The following is a 14,790-nucleotide window of genomic DNA, read 5'->3' as shown; positions in this document are numbered from 1 at the left end:
TTTGCCATAGCACTATTCCTTTTTCTTACTAGGAACATTTAAATTTGTAATTAAATAACTACATTATTAACATCATTTAAAACTATTGGTTAAAAATTATATTCTTTTTTAATGTTCTCTGATTGATGTTTATTGTCTATATTGATAATTCGTTATCAATTGCTTCCGTTTCTATGAACGTAGCTTAATATAACTATATAATATATTTTATAGTTGGTACTTTTATATTACAAAAATAATAGAAAATAATTTATAAATTTGTTTCTAAAAAATCTTTGATGTATTGTTGCATTATATATTAATTTATATTTGTATATATAATATTTGTATATATATATATGTATGTGTAAAGTTATATTTTATATATTATATATTTTTATTTATTTCATAATTTTAATATTTTTTTTAAATTATTTGCATATACATAAAGTCATTTTCTTTATTTTATATATTATGTTTGTTATTATATTTTGTATTAATATATATTTGTTATTATGATCCATAATATATATATAATTGACAAATATCGTTACATACTTCATAGTTTACAAGTTACTTTTTTAAGTTATCCTAACACATCAATTTTCAAAACAAAGTGCTTTCTTAAAAATAGTGCTTTTTTATTATTCAAAATAATAAATTTTGAAATTGACGATACATATATATAATATAAGATTATTATGTCATTGTATCATATGGAATATAATTTATTATATTCGATATTTAACCTTTAAATACTTATATTACGTTGTTAAAGATAAAATGTGTTAATGTATATTTTAAAATTTAAAAAAACGCGTTATAAATTTTAGAAATATTAATAAATATTTTTTTTTTATCTAATTCTTCATGTGCTCTATACCAAAATCAAATGCTTTAAATTTGTTTACACGATGTCCTGGGTTATATTGTGGAAGAGAATTATTATCAGATGGCAATTGGAGTGACTGTGGTGCATGTCCTCGAGGATTTAGAGCAAATGCCTCTTCAATATGTGTACCCTGTGATGATGAACCAATGCTTTATGATTGGCTTTATCTAGGATTTATGGCATTAGTAGCATTGGTACTACATTGGTTTTGTATTGATATGGTATCTAACCAGCGTAATATACCTAAGAAAGTGATTGCATTACATTTGTCTGCTTTACTGGAAGTTGTTTCTGCATCTCTAATTACTTTACAATTGACAGATCCTGTAGGTAGTTTTAAAGTTAGATCATGTAGAGCTATGAAACTTTCAGATTGGTATACATTATTACACAATCCTAGTCCAAATTATGAAGAAACTTTACATTGTACACAAGAAGCTGTTTATCCTTTGTTAGTAATTTTTTAATTAATTTATTTAACTTTATTTAATTTAAAAAATTAAATAATCATGTAATTATTCAATTCTTAGGTACACTATGGTGTTCATTTTTTATGCTTTAGGAACAGCTATTATGTTAATAATAAGACCAATTGTAGCCAAAAAATTTTTACCAAGGCAAGGAAAATTTTCAATTTATGCTGCTCTTTATTTTTATCCTATTTTAGCATTACTACATGCAGTTGGTGGTGGTCTTATATGTAAGTGAAACAATTTGAAAAATTATATATTTTTACGAATTATTTAATTGTTATTACAAAAATTATGTATCTCTATATTTCTAACAATTATTTTTACAGATTATTCATTTCCATATATAACGATAATATTATCTGTATTATCTAATGCAGCACATTTTTCACTTAAATTAAATCAGGTAATATTTTTTTTTATTACTTACATTTACATTTATATTTTTAAATAATTAATATAATATAATTCATATTTTTATTATTAACTTTTATTTTTTTTTTTTCAGTCAATGAAAGCATTATTATTAAGTTGTGTATCAGATATGAAAAATGCAATAGTCATTTTAGGTCATTGGCTTTTATATGGATATGGATTAATGGCTGCAGCAACTTTTCGTGGTTTTGGTATTCATCCAGCAATGCTTGCTTTAGTTCCTTTACCTGCATTGTTTTATATTCTTACAGCAAGATTTACAGACCCACATAAACTTCATATTGAATAAATATACATTGTGAAATTGTTTATTATTGATTTGATCATGACTAAAAAAAAATTCTTTTTTTAAACAACAAATGATAGGTTAATTAAAGAATTTTTATATTTTTTTTCATATTTAATTAAATCATGCATCATATTTAATGACATTATTCATAAAAGCAATACATAATTATTTATAATAAATGCTATAATATATAATAATATAAAGATAAGCATGAGATTTATTATTAATCAATTATAAGTTATTTATCTCATAATTAATTTTTTGGTACAAATGTTAAAACAATTGTACTCTTGGCCGATATAGGAACCTTGTTAGAAGGCAATTTTGTTCTGAAAAAAAAAAAAAAAAGGTTTTATTAAAATTTATATATATATATAATAATTTTTTATTTTTAATTTTTTAATATCTTTTAATACTTAAATAAATAAAAAATAAAATAAATAAAAATTATGAAATAATATTACCTTATTGTTTCGCCATCTTGCACATAATTAGGACTATATGCAATTACACTAACTTCTTCAGAAATTTGTGGTATTATAGAGAAATCCACAACAATAGGTTCTTCTGCTGATTGATATGCTACTAAGTAACCAGGATTGCCGCTCTTTAACCTAAATAATATTTATTTTTAATTCGATATTTTTACATGCATAATAAGAAAGAATGATTGATTTTTTAAAAATGAATGATAAATTAGTATTTTATTATTTGTTAATTAATAATCATTAATATTTGAAGTTACTTTTACGGAAAATAGGTTTCATGCTATATGTTAGTAACAGAACTCACCAGCTTCTGCGTTGCATAGAAGGAAGCGTGGAACAAGGTAAATTGATTTTTGGTTAGTAAATTATATAAGTATATTTGTGTCAATAATGTGAGATATATATGATAATATATGAATTGTTTGAAGATTAAATATACTATTAAAGCATAATTAAGATAATTATTTAGCATAATAGTAATTGTGATTGAATTTTTTTTGACATAAATAAATATTTCAATTATTTAATTTTATTTTTAAAAGATTAGTTAAAAGATAACTTTTATCAATTTTTTTATTATTATTATTATTGTTGTTGTTATTGTTGTTGTTGTTATAAGATTAAAAAATATATTATTATTAAAAGATATATTAAAGATAGATTAGAGAGATATATTATTCAGATTTAATGTATGAATGAAAGAAAAAATATCAATATTAAAAGAAAAAAAATACTTATATTACCTTGTATATACTAATACACTTCCATTAATAGTTTCGAGCATTGTCTCTCCATAAAGGAATGTTAAGCTTTCTCGTGCTTTAGATAAAGTTGCAAAAGCATCTTTTGCAGATAAAGTATCATTCAATTTTAGCACAGGTGTTCCAGGTAAAAGTAATATCATGAGTGTTAAACTGTCTGCTATATCTGCAGGCATTCTTTCTCTCAAACTATGTTTTTTACCATTGATCTAATAAATAATACAATATATATAATATATAATATAAATTTTATAAATATTTCAAATTAACTTACATCCCAAGCAGGCCAAGAAGTCAAAGTAAGCCAATGAGAAATACCATGTTTTAAAATTGTGGCATTTATACTACTATCTGCAGTTGTAAGAAATAATGAATTTTGTGGGATATCAATTAGTCTTTTTTTTTCATTATAAACTTCAAGCATGTCAGTACCAATATCATCTTGAAGAGCAAAAAATCTGGAAAAATTTTTGTTTGAAATAAAATTATATATATTTATATGTATACTATTATCATAAACAATAAAAACTAACCCTTTATTTTCTGTTTCATTATAAATTCTTTCTTGCCATTTTGTTAAGATACCAACATTTTCTGGACGATCTCTTGTATAAGCATGTACTAAAGAATTATAATTATCTGCTTCAGTAGGTATAACACTTCTAAATTCATCATGAAGATTTGGATCTTCAATTAAGTATTGAATATTAGCTAAACGAAATCCACTTATTCCTAATTTTATCCAATGACTTAAAATATCCTAAGAATTAATGAAGTATTATTAAATATATTTTTGTACTTAATATAATAAAAAAAAATATAGAAAAATAACTTACAGAAAATTCTGTGACTACTGTTGGATTATTATAATTTAATTCAGGTTGCGTTTTATTGAATTGGTGAAAATAATATTGTGCTCTTTGTTCATTCCATTCCCATGCTGATCCTCCATATACACTTAGCTAAAGTAGTTTATATAATAATATATATAATAGAATGTATTTTTTAAGAATACAAATTAATTACAGTTTGAAAAATTATAACTAACCCAATTATTAGGTGGATTACGTTTTCCATCTGATGTTATCTTTGCATCAGCCCAAACATAATAAGATGAGAATGGTTCTTCTCTTTCAATAGAACGTTTAAACCAAGGATGTTCAATTGATGTATGAGTTGGATCTAATTCTAAAATAATATATTGTTCTCTATCTTTTGCAGCTTTTATAAGAGCTTCCAAATCACTTAGAGTTCCTAATTCTGGTTTAATGTTTTTGAAATCTTCTGTGCCTCCTATTTTTTAAAATACCATATTTTATCTATTATTTATATTACGATAAATTATATATAAAAATTATATATGTACCTGTTAAACTTTCTTTAACAATGGAAGCAAGAGAAATTGCATTTATGTTCTGCTCTTTCAATACATTTAACAAAGATTCTACACCTTTTAAATCATGAGTATTTGTCTCAACAGGATCTAATTGAACAATAGAACTTCTCTCCCACCATTCTTTAGGTTTTGGTGCTGTACATTTTGGAGCCATTACTACAATAGCTATAGCACCAGCCAGCATAGCTACCCAAAGTAACCAAAAAGTAACAAATAAGAACCACCTTAATCGAATCCAAAATGGATCATTAGCAAATTTCATTAATTCTTCTTTTCCCATTCCAGACAGAGCTTGCTTAACAGTTTCAATATCAATTTTAGTATCTCCATTTTCAGAGATAAATTTTACCTATTTGAAATAATAATATATTATATAAGAAATTAATAAATTTAATATTGCAATGAAATTGTAATTTTCCGAATTTTTTTATTCTAACTTTACTCTCTAGTTTTTGTACATCTATATAAGATGATGTAATAATAAAAAATATTTAGTATTAAATAAATTCAGAATATTATAAAATATAGAATACATGAAATATGTGAAAAGGGATTAGAAAGTTATTTAAATTCGAAAGTAAATTGATTATCTCTTTTTTATTATTGAATAAAAGAAATGGTGAATAAATAAAATTAAAAACTAATGTAAAAAAAGAAATATCAATTATTTTTGTATGAAACAAAAATAATAATAACAATAATGATAAAAAGGAGGAAGATAATTTTTTAATTCTAATTATTTAATTATATGTAAGTGATATATTTTATTGATCATATAGACATCTTTCAAAAATATGTTTATGAACATACCTCGGTCGTATCTTTTATAGGAGAAATTTTACTTTCATCCTTGAGCATTTTTTCGTGAACTCCATCATCAATCTCGTTTTCATTATTTGGTTTTCCCATTGTAGTATTTTCTATTTTGTCTTGTCTAACAGTATCGTCGTCTGGTAACGCCTTGTATGTAGCGGTGGCGACAACTGCCGTTTCTTTCGCGTTCCCATTCGCTTCGACACTATCTAAATTCAACCTCCCACTCTCCATTATGATTATCGAACAAAACCAAGGTCGTGCTTGAATTATCTTATATGATGGGGATGTGCGAAAATTCTTTTTTTTTCAACGAACTTCTTATGAATCTTACGCACCCTGAGTTTCAAGAATGACTGAACAAACGCGTTTTAAGCCATGAAGATGTCTGGTTGGTTCTTATTCTCTTTTTGTCACTACACCTATTTACTTTACTACTACAAACATAAGACACAAAGTAAAATCAGGGACGGCTATCCTTGTACCAAAATATTATAATTTTCACAATTTTAAAATAAATAAAATTTATAATATATTATAAAAATTAAAAAATATTCATAATTTTTTTGATATATTAAATAAATAATTTTTATTTCAAAAAATATATATTAATTTAATTATATTAATTTGATAAAGATTTACATTTTCATATTGCATTAAAATATTTTGATAAATATAAAATAGAATTAAAAAAAAAAGAATAGATAATTTAAAAAATATTTAAAAAAATTTAGAATTAGAAATATTATTTTATATATAAAATTATTAAAAAAATTGTTGGAAATAATCGTTTTGTATGGGGTTCTGTATTTCTATAGTCCAGTACTGATGTAAAGTCTCCCCTTTCGATTCAATGATTCCACCGACGAATAGAATACTTGCACGAAAGAATACTTGCAGAAGGTATATACATATATGTTTGTGTGTGTGTGTGTGTATGTGGTATGTAATACTTATCGACATAATTTATTTTTATTGGATATTTCGAAATTACAATTGCAAAATATTTAAAGATATTATTTTGGAAATATTTTATATTCTTTTACAATTTTATTTAATAATAATTCTATCAAAAATAAAGAACTAAATAATTATCTTGTTAATAATACAAAAAATATACTACTCTTTATAAATCGATACATCGATATTTTATTCATCGATTTATTCAGAAAGATTGGAAATAGGATTGTATATTATATTAATTCAAATTTTGTAAAGTTTACTGAAACAATATAAATTAAAATAGTTATAAAACATAAAAGTAAAGACGAATAAAATTTATTATTTAAATACTTACTGTATTTGTTACATTTACAATGACTATATCCTCGGAATTGTGACATATTTTTGAAATGAAGCAGCAATGAGATAAAATGGATATAATAATTACTACTATTAACATCGCCCATAAAAACCAAAATATGCAGAGACGAATATTCATACATATTGGATCAATTGTATAATATTTAAAATTATCACTCGCTAATTCTGAAAAAAAGATTTTTTTTATATATATTTAAATAAATTTTTTTTTGTTACTCTTTAAATTTAAATTTTAATTCATAAACAATTTAATATATTTTTATGATTTATATACGTACATTTTATTTTATGTTTTTTAAATTGTACGCATAATTTAATTAGATATAATTTCGATCGATCGAATCTAGATTCAATATTTTAATTTACAGAACTTCCGGTCTCGAATTGCACATGATATGAATGCGCGAGCATACATGTTATGATTGGTTGAATTTAAATTTGAGATTTCATTTAAACGTCGTTCTCCTACTGTACGCGTACTTTGCACGTTTTGTGAATAGTGATGTCAAACCTGTGTCTTTTTTCTGTTTGGATCCACCAAATTGTACAGCCTCATAAATCGATTTGTCACAAAAAAGGTGAGTAGTTTCTGCAGATCCCATTGTTTTATATTCCTTTTCGTATTCTTCGTATTTTTCACTATTGTAACCACTGATTAGTAGATTTCTTGAATTATCGTTTCTTCCTTCGCACGTTCGTTTGCTTTCCGACTCGATAAAAATATTTGTGCTTACACTACTTAAGTACGATTTAGGCTGACCATTAATGATCGGTATTACAAAACCAGACAATGAAGACGAATACGACATTTCTGTCCGTGATAAATATAGACATGGATAGATAGCAATTGAATGATAGATAGCAGTGAAATTTCTTTTGCTGCCCCTATTACTGTTTGTCTTTTGTGCTTATCTTACGAGAGATACATTTATTGAATGTATTTGCGTTTATTTAAACCCTGTTTTCCTGATTAAAAAGGAATCTGTATATAAATGATAAACTGAATGACATAAATGTGATATTTTAAATTACAATGCACTATTTATAGTCACAAATTCAATGAGGGATATGTTCTTACTGTTTACGAGGCAACGAACTGTTTAAAATTTTTATTTTGCCTTACTTCACGTTCGTTTGCATTTCAAATGAATCGATAATATTTATATCATTATTAAATGTATAATTATATCCAACGGAAATAAGATTTATTTTTTATTATAATTTATAATTTTAAATACAATTGATTTATAAACAACATATGCCACTACCTGAGACCACATTGCTTTAGATTATTATGAGTCATTCAATTCATTAATTGCTTTGTGAACGTATTTGAATAGTATTTATGTTGTTATTAATATAAATTATAGCAATACTTCAGAACCAGAATATTAATATCTGAGGCTGATGCCTCTGTTATTAAAAATAAATTTCATATCTATAAGATATATTTAACATATATAAAATGGGATGGATTAAACATATATTTGTTACTTTTGTATTTATAAGCTCTTATTAATACAAAAATATTTACTTTAATTATTTTTTATTCTAAATTATTCTAAATTTTTTATTCTATAAAATTTGAGTTAATAAAATGATGAAAAGTTAAATAATAATGTTACTGCAATACTTATACTTGTTATTATATGAATTGATGAACAAATAGCAGCTGAATTTTTTTTAGTTGTCGTCAATATAGAACTTGTAGTTGTTTCAGTTGTGTTATTTCCTTCAGATGTATTATTATTGCAATTGCATGTGTCAGCTTTTAATACAAATGCCGCATTTGCTGTGAGTATGATGTTTTTTGGTGAAATAGTTGCTCTAATAAATAAATAAAGTATTCAATTATCTTTGTGAATAGTTAAAAATTATCTTTTATGATATAAGAGATAACGCTTACGTATTGTGAACAGCATTACTAGAAGCGATAATAATATCCAGAGGATCTTCAAAATTCGGGTATAATGACATTAAATTAATCGTTTCATGTCGTAGTCCCAAATTAATAACAATAAAATATGTAGGATTATTTTCTAAAGATCTAATAAAAAATAAAATTAAATACTTATTGAATATTTACTGAATATATCATTACATACCTTTTAAAAATAAATATGCGACCACCATTTAAGGTTGCAAATTCATAATCTCCATGAGTAAATACTTTATCCTTCCTAAGAGCAGCAAGTAATTTATATGTGTTCAAATTGCTATGTGATTTATATTGCTGAGCTTCAACATTTCTTTCTATATAATCTGGATGAAGAGGAAGATATGTAGTTTTATTAGACGAAAATCCTGCTGAGATATTAAAGTTCCATTGCATTGGTGTCCTTGCAGGATCTCTGGAATAATTTGCATATGTTTCCTTCGTTCTCGAACAACCCATAGGATCGATTGTTTCATTCCATAACATTTTTCTATCTAACATAGCAATCTCTTCTCCATAATAAGTATATGCTTGACCAGGTAACAGTAGATTAAGCATATGAAGTCCATCTACGCGATTTAATCCGATCCTTGAGGCTGCTCTTGAATTATCATGATTGGAAAGCTAAAATTATATAGATCATCTTTTTAGGTTCTAGATAAAGATAATTTTCTAGTGGAAAATTATTATTGCAATATATGCATTCTTACCACCCAATTTGTGCTTGCTTTGTTGGGAATTTTTTTAAACCAATTTTCCAAAACATTTTTAATATGATCAGCAGTACTTGTATTATGAACTGAAGTAATCAATCGGAAATTAAAAGGTGGAATTCCATTGTGCGTTGAATTACCATAAAGTGATATCAACACTTCATCAGAGTCATAAGATTCAGCAATCAATAATCTGAAAATAGTTACACCATTTTAATATGAAGATAGAATAAGAAGATTATGAATTAGAATAAGATTTTTAATATTTCTATACATACTTTGAAGTTGCATTATTTTTTTTTACCCAATCATCAATATATGAGCGAAATTTATATACAAGGGCTGTGTTTTCTGGTAATCCAGATGTTCTATTTCCTTTAAATTCATTTTTTAAATCTATATCTTCATAGAAATATGATACTGCACTGATTCGAAAACCATCAACATTTTTTTTTAACCAAAAGTTGAAAACATTCTAAGATAAGAAAATAAATTATTATATAATGTATATATATATATAAATATATATAAATTATGTATATAAAATTTATTTATTTATGTTATCATAATGCAAATACTTTACCAGTAATTCTTGCAATACATTTTCATTTCTTAAATTCAGATCAGGTTGAGATTTATGAAATTTATGATAATACCATTGTTTTCTCTTATCGTGCCATGTCCATGCAGATCCCTCTTCATCATTGTAAGTGCTTACCTAAATTAAAAATAATATTAATAATATTAATCAGATATTAATTTCTCAAAATTATTTAAATAATTATAAAAAAGTTACCCAATTATTAGGAGGAATTTTTTTATTCCCATCTGTAAATCCATTTGCCCAAATGTAATAGTCATTATAAGGTTTAATATTTTGACTTGACAGTAAAAACCATTCATGTTGATCGCTTGAATGATTTGGTACTATATCTAAAATCACCTTCAGATCTAAAACATTTTATTTTGTTAAAAAAAATTGATATTTACATTAGATAAATAAATTATATCAAATTATTGAGACATACCACGATTATGTGCTTCCCTTATAAGCTCATCAAAATCCTGAAGATTACCAAACAGAGGATTAATGTCAGTATAATTAGAAATATCGTATCCAGAATCTATAAGTGGTGATGAATAAATAGGGTTCAACCAAATTGCATCAATTCCAAGATCTTTTAAATAATCGAGACGATTTATAATACCTATATGACATTAAAAAAAATTTATTTACATTATATTTTTTTTTACATTAAATACTTGTTATTTTTATAAATCATAAAATATTTATTTCTCCATATGTTTCTCGTCTATGTTTTAAAAATATTCATAGCATTAAATCATAGCATTATATTTTTTTATAATAATTTCTAGATCAATGAATAAAATAATTATTTCCATCGTATGATAACATAAGAATTTTATCTATGACGTATGAAAAATTTGAACTTCAGTTGGTACATATTACATGACCAACAAATGATAATCGAGACCTACCCTAACATTTAACAATATCTTTTACAATACCTTTGCTATAATTTTCAAGAATAAATTTATTAAATGATAAATTTCATAAAATCATTGTATTATGTATATTACCTTTACAATATCTTTGCTATATAATTTTCAAGAATAAATTTATTAAATGATAAATTTTATAAAATCATTATATATATCATATTATATATATTATATACTATCATATTAATTACTATCATATCATAAATATGGATAACGTTTTTATAAGAAACATTATTTAGAATTTATTTCAAATCTTTGTGAATAATAAGTTTCCAAACGATCAGATCCAAAACTAAATAGAATTTTATTGCTAATAATATCATGTTTTTTTTTCATTTTCATATGCACTTATCCAATGAATTACTATCAAATATTTTTCAATTAATTCAAAATCTCGATATTTATAATTTATTTACAACACATTAACATCTTTAAATTTATTAACGTACCCTTTAAATCACCCTCGCCATTTCCATCGCTGTCTTGAAATCCCCTCGGCCAAATTTGATAAATCAAAGCGGTTTCCCACCATTGCTTGTCGACCAATTTGGAATTGCTCGATCCCATAAGAATAATACCCAGTATTAATCGTAGAACAACACAATAGTGATCCATTTCGTCAATTGTCGTTGAAACTTCGATTCATGCTCCGTAATTCCGCTATTATATATATTTTTGGCAGAAACAGGTTTATCGCTTTATCTATCGCTATCACTACGTCCTTATCGCTCTTATTCCTTGTTCCTATATAAGTTATAACCGCGTCATATTTACCTGTTACCGAAATATTCCTTTAATCCCTATCGTCATGACGAGTCATAAGCTATCGCGATAAATTTTTATTTGACCAGTGAAGAGGAAAATCAAATACCAACTCCGTTGCGAAATAATTATACAAATTGCTCGAGAAAGGTCTCTGCATTACATGTTGACGAAGGTACCAATTGATGATTTGCTGAAAGTAAAAAAGACAGATAAAATTTCTTTATATCTTGTTTCAAAGTAACTAAATAATCTAAGATTTAATCAATTTTATTCTTACCATCTCCTTTTGCACATTAAAACTTGTCTATTCCCATTCGTTGCTGCTTTCGTATCGAGAACTATTCCTTCAAATTCCATCATTCTTGAATTGTTGTCACACAGTGAATTCGCTCAGGACGAAAACTTTGAACATCGTTGCCAAGAAAAAGATTTTCATCCTGAATAAAGTTTTGTCGAGAGATCAGATAAATAGCATCGGTCCATTTTGAATTTTACTCGATCTGGTAAAGAATCCATCGATTCATCGATGGCCAAGGATCGTACATAAATTATCCTCCTCGTATTTTTAACACGAAGTTTCCTTTTTATCTCCACCCTCTTTTGCCGCATCCACCGTTTCTGGCAGCTAGAAATTGTACGCTCGCCGTAATTAATTCCATCGATTTCCGCTTAATTAAAACTCAGCCCGCAACTTGCAAAAACACGACGCGTCGCGGCCCACCACCGCAGTTTTAATTCGGTCCGCGGGTAAAAAGGCGAGCGGCGATGGTGTGCCATTCGAAAGATACATTATCTCCGCATATTCCTCGCATTCGTATCTCAACAAAATTCACCCGATTCTCGCCTCCTGGTAATTCATTCCCGCGGTTAACCCTTTCTCGGTTTCCGACCCACCTTTCGCGCGTTCGACCGACCACGGAATGCCTTATTGCGACATTTAATTCAACGTATAAGCCTCTACGAAATTTATTCGTTTCATCTTACGTTCACGAGATGATTCGTAATACATAATTTAGGGATTGTACTCATAAAGAAGATTAATATATCTCAGATTATGAATTACGAAAGATTAATATAATATATCCTAAAATATAGTGTTCATTGAATTTGCATGTATCAAGATCTAGCGATAATCTTTTGATTTTCTTTAATCTCTTAATCTAATATTTTTCATTCGATTTATATATAATAATACTTGTACAAATTATTTTAAATTCGATTCGAAGATAAAATTCGACGACACAGCAAATAATTTGAAAGAGATCTGGATATAGAATGGTTGGTTATTTATCGCATGGACGAGTTATTGGAACGAATGAATTGACGTATTGAAAATTCGATCATTCTGTTCTTCTTCGTCGTTTCATCGCGGATGGAACGAATTATTAATCACCATACGCGGCACACCGTTTATTTGCACCGTGCACCGTGTATTGACAATACAAATTATCAAGTCACACCACGCGTTAAATAATTTCCACGCGCGTGTAAAAATTCATTTACGTTACGTATCGTGGTTTGCTTTATAAATAATCCATATTTCCTTTTCGATTTTCCAATCCTCAACGGCCCTTTTATAACTCGTTCACAACGCCACTTGTACGACACAGTTGTTTTTTCGTCTTTTAAACAATTAATATCCACGATAATTCGAATAAACGCGATACGTTTTCGTTCAGAGAATGGAACAACGTTTTCTATCAGGACCACTGTATGTACGCATAGGAATTGAGAGATAGATCTGTTCGTTTCTCGGCTGCTCATAATGAACAGCGAGATATCGTTTGTCCCTCGACGTCGAAAAGAAAAATAATGTGATTTGCATAGCGCCGTCAGATAACGATGACCCAGCAGCTGATCGATTTCCCCCCCAGTTTTTGCGTTTCTTGTCCAAATTCTCTCTTATCGCAGAGAAAGGATGAATGGAAAAATTATATCTGTTGTTTGGTCATTCTTGGATCTCGTAAAAATTTTTAACGAGAAAAATCGATCCAGGATTGGATCTATCGATAGCAGTGCATTTTTAGTTCAAGAGACGATGTATTAAATTTCGAGAACAGCCATTTATGCGACGAGGCATTGAATTTATTCCGTATTATCGTTTATTTTAAACTTTACTCGTCATTTATTTTGCCTCTCTTTTATCTGTTGTTCCGTCAACGCAATATCTCTCGAAATATTCACGGTTTAATTTCGTATCGCGATTTATTCTTTTTTTACCAAAATAAAGAACGAGGTATTCCAGAAGGATTTTAAAAAAGATGGATCGAGCTCGAAAATTCTTCACAAAATATTTAACTATTTATAATTCATCGAAGCTGAAAATTTCTAAAAAAATTTGGTTTGTTTGTATAACCTTATCTTAATTTATAAGGCTTGTGTATATATATAATTTATAAAAAAAATTCGTCAACAATTTTTGCGATACGAGCGCATTCCTGATAAATTAAATTTCCTTTGATCCAACATTCTCTTCATCTTCAAAATAAATCTGCCTCCTGAACCGATAATTTAATTTATTTAAACTGTCTCAATAGAAAATTATATTATCTCATCAACAAATCGAAAATTGTTAATCAATCATTAATGGCCGGATTTACATCGAAATCGCGTTTTATCGAGCGAAAACATTTATATCTTTGTTTATCCATCTTCTCGCTTCATTTCTCTCTAATTAAAAAAAAAAAGAAAAGAAAAAGCAATTACTCGGTTTATTTATCCGTTCAACTGCAGATTCAACTATTCCACGACTATGGTGAACAATCGAAGGGGGGGGAAAAAATGTGTCGTTTCGGGAGAAGTGAATTACGCGAAATTGAATGGCCGCGGAGGGGCAAATGGCCATCTTGAATCATCGTCGTTATCGGTGGACGCCATTAACCGATGCATTTTATTCCGGGTAATAAAAACCGATCGAGTATTTGTATACTCGTTCGCGAAACTTGTTCAACGATGAAAATTAATTTGCGAGTCGAGGAGGTTCGGTTCTTCATCGATCGCGTGCTC

General features: G+C 26.8%; 4 protein-coding genes across 7 annotated transcripts; 1 reads left to right on the top strand and 3 right to left on the bottom strand.

The window, feature by feature from the left end:
* The first annotated feature begins 542 nt into the window (after positions 1–542).
* LOC409819 (JNK1/MAPK8-associated membrane protein) lies at positions 543–2,085 on the top strand. The gene is made up of 4 exons (XM_393310.6): positions 543–1,322; positions 1,402–1,571; positions 1,671–1,747; positions 1,850–2,085. The coding sequence occupies exons 1-4, from the start codon at positions 850–852 to the stop codon at positions 2,063–2,065; spliced, it is 936 nt and encodes a 311-aa protein (XP_393310.1). The 5' UTR covers positions 543–849; the 3' UTR covers positions 2,066–2,085.
* A 76-nt stretch (positions 2,086–2,161) lies between these two features.
* LOC552381 (neutral and basic amino acid transport protein rBAT) lies at positions 2,162–5,975 on the bottom strand. 2 transcript variants are annotated; one of them, XM_624755.6, is made up of 10 exons: positions 5,521–5,975; positions 4,681–5,059; positions 4,363–4,607; positions 4,151–4,276; positions 3,848–4,074; positions 3,589–3,772; positions 3,297–3,523; positions 2,858–2,863; positions 2,530–2,679; positions 2,162–2,394 (listed from the first exon to the last, which is right to left on the bottom strand). In XM_624755.6, the coding sequence occupies exons 1-10, from the start codon at positions 5,755–5,757 to the stop codon at positions 2,319–2,321; spliced, it is 1,857 nt and encodes a 618-aa protein (XP_624758.3). In that variant the 5' UTR covers positions 5,758–5,975; the 3' UTR covers positions 2,162–2,318. The 2 variants fall into 2 exon arrangements, with proteins under 2 accessions (XP_624758.3, XP_003250529.1); XM_003250481.4 differs by lacking the exon at positions 2,858–2,863.
* A 718-nt stretch (positions 5,976–6,693) lies between these two features.
* Positions 6,694–8,017, bottom strand: LOC102653596. Its single transcript, XM_006564749.3, has 3 exons — positions 7,358–8,017; positions 6,821–7,011; positions 6,694–6,745 (listed from the first exon to the last, which is right to left on the bottom strand). The coding sequence occupies exons 1-3, from the start codon at positions 7,653–7,655 to the stop codon at positions 6,743–6,745; spliced, it is 492 nt and encodes a 163-aa protein (XP_006564812.1). The 5' UTR covers positions 7,656–8,017; the 3' UTR covers positions 6,694–6,742.
* A 15-nt stretch (positions 8,018–8,032) lies between these two features.
* LOC552357 (maltase A3) lies at positions 8,033–12,221 on the bottom strand. 3 transcript variants are annotated; one of them, XM_006564751.3, is made up of 11 exons: positions 12,062–12,221; positions 11,794–11,974; positions 11,469–11,715; positions 10,524–10,703; positions 10,292–10,446; positions 10,079–10,213; positions 9,774–9,970; positions 9,493–9,688; positions 8,952–9,406; positions 8,753–8,893; positions 8,033–8,673 (listed from the first exon to the last, which is right to left on the bottom strand). In XM_006564751.3, the coding sequence occupies exons 3-11, from the start codon at positions 11,632–11,634 to the stop codon at positions 8,436–8,438; spliced, it is 1,863 nt and encodes a 620-aa protein (XP_006564814.1). In that variant the 5' UTR covers positions 11,635–11,715; positions 11,794–11,974; positions 12,062–12,221; the 3' UTR covers positions 8,033–8,435. The 3 variants fall into 3 exon arrangements, with proteins under 3 accessions (XP_006564814.1, XP_006564813.1, XP_026296732.1); XM_006564750.3 differs by having other exon boundaries at positions 11,469–11,679; XM_026440947.1 differs by having other exon boundaries at positions 11,469–11,974.
* Between the last annotated feature and the right edge of the window lie 2,569 nt (positions 12,222–14,790).

Source organism: Apis mellifera, linkage group LG5, assembly GCF_003254395.2.
Source record: "Apis mellifera strain DH4 linkage group LG5, Amel_HAv3.1, whole genome shotgun sequence".
Lineage (NCBI taxonomy): Eukaryota > Metazoa > Arthropoda > Insecta > Hymenoptera > Apidae > Apis > Apis mellifera.
This window is presented reverse-complemented; position numbering and strand designations above follow the sequence as displayed.

Excerpts from the sequence above, each read along its gene's own strand:
- LOC552357 (XM_026440947.1), bottom strand. The coding sequence starts at position 11,634 with ATGGATCACTATTGTGTTGTTCTACGATTAATACTGGGTATTATTCTT. Across the intron at positions 10,447-10,523 it reads AAGGGAAGCACATAATCGTG|ATCTGAAGGTGATTTTAGAT; the intron begins GTATGTCTCAAT and ends AAAATGTTTTAG. Across the intron at positions 9,971-10,078 it reads ATGTATTGCAAGAATTACTG|AATGTTTTCAACTTTTGGTT; the intron begins GTAAAGTATTTG and ends TTCTTATCTTAG.
- LOC409819 (XM_393310.6), top strand. The coding sequence starts at position 850 with ATGTGCTCTATACCAAAATCAAATGCTTTAAATTTGTTTACACGATGT. Across the intron at positions 1,323-1,401 it reads CAAGAAGCTGTTTATCCTTT|GTACACTATGGTGTTCATTT; the intron begins GTTAGTAATTTT and ends TTCAATTCTTAG. Across the intron at positions 1,748-1,849 it reads TTTCACTTAAATTAAATCAG|TCAATGAAAGCATTATTATT; the intron begins GTAATATTTTTT and ends TTTTTTTTTCAG.
- LOC102653596 (XM_006564749.3), bottom strand. The coding sequence starts at position 7,655 with ATGTCGTATTCGTCTTCATTGTCTGGTTTTGTAATACCGATCATTAAT. Across the intron at positions 7,012-7,357 it reads CAAACAGAAAAAAGACACAG|AATTAGCGAGTGATAATTTT; the intron begins GTTTGACATCAC and ends TCTTTTTTTCAG.
- LOC552381 (XM_624755.6), bottom strand. The coding sequence starts at position 5,757 with ATGGAGAGTGGGAGGTTGAATTTAGATAGTGTCGAAGCGAATGGGAAC. Across the intron at positions 4,608-4,680 it reads TGTTAAAGAAAGTTTAACAG|GAGGCACAGAAGATTTCAAA; the intron begins GTACATATATAA and ends TTTAAAAAATAG. Across the intron at positions 4,075-4,150 it reads CAGTAGTCACAGAATTTTCT|GATATTTTAAGTCATTGGAT; the intron begins GTAAGTTATTTT and ends ATTAATTCTTAG.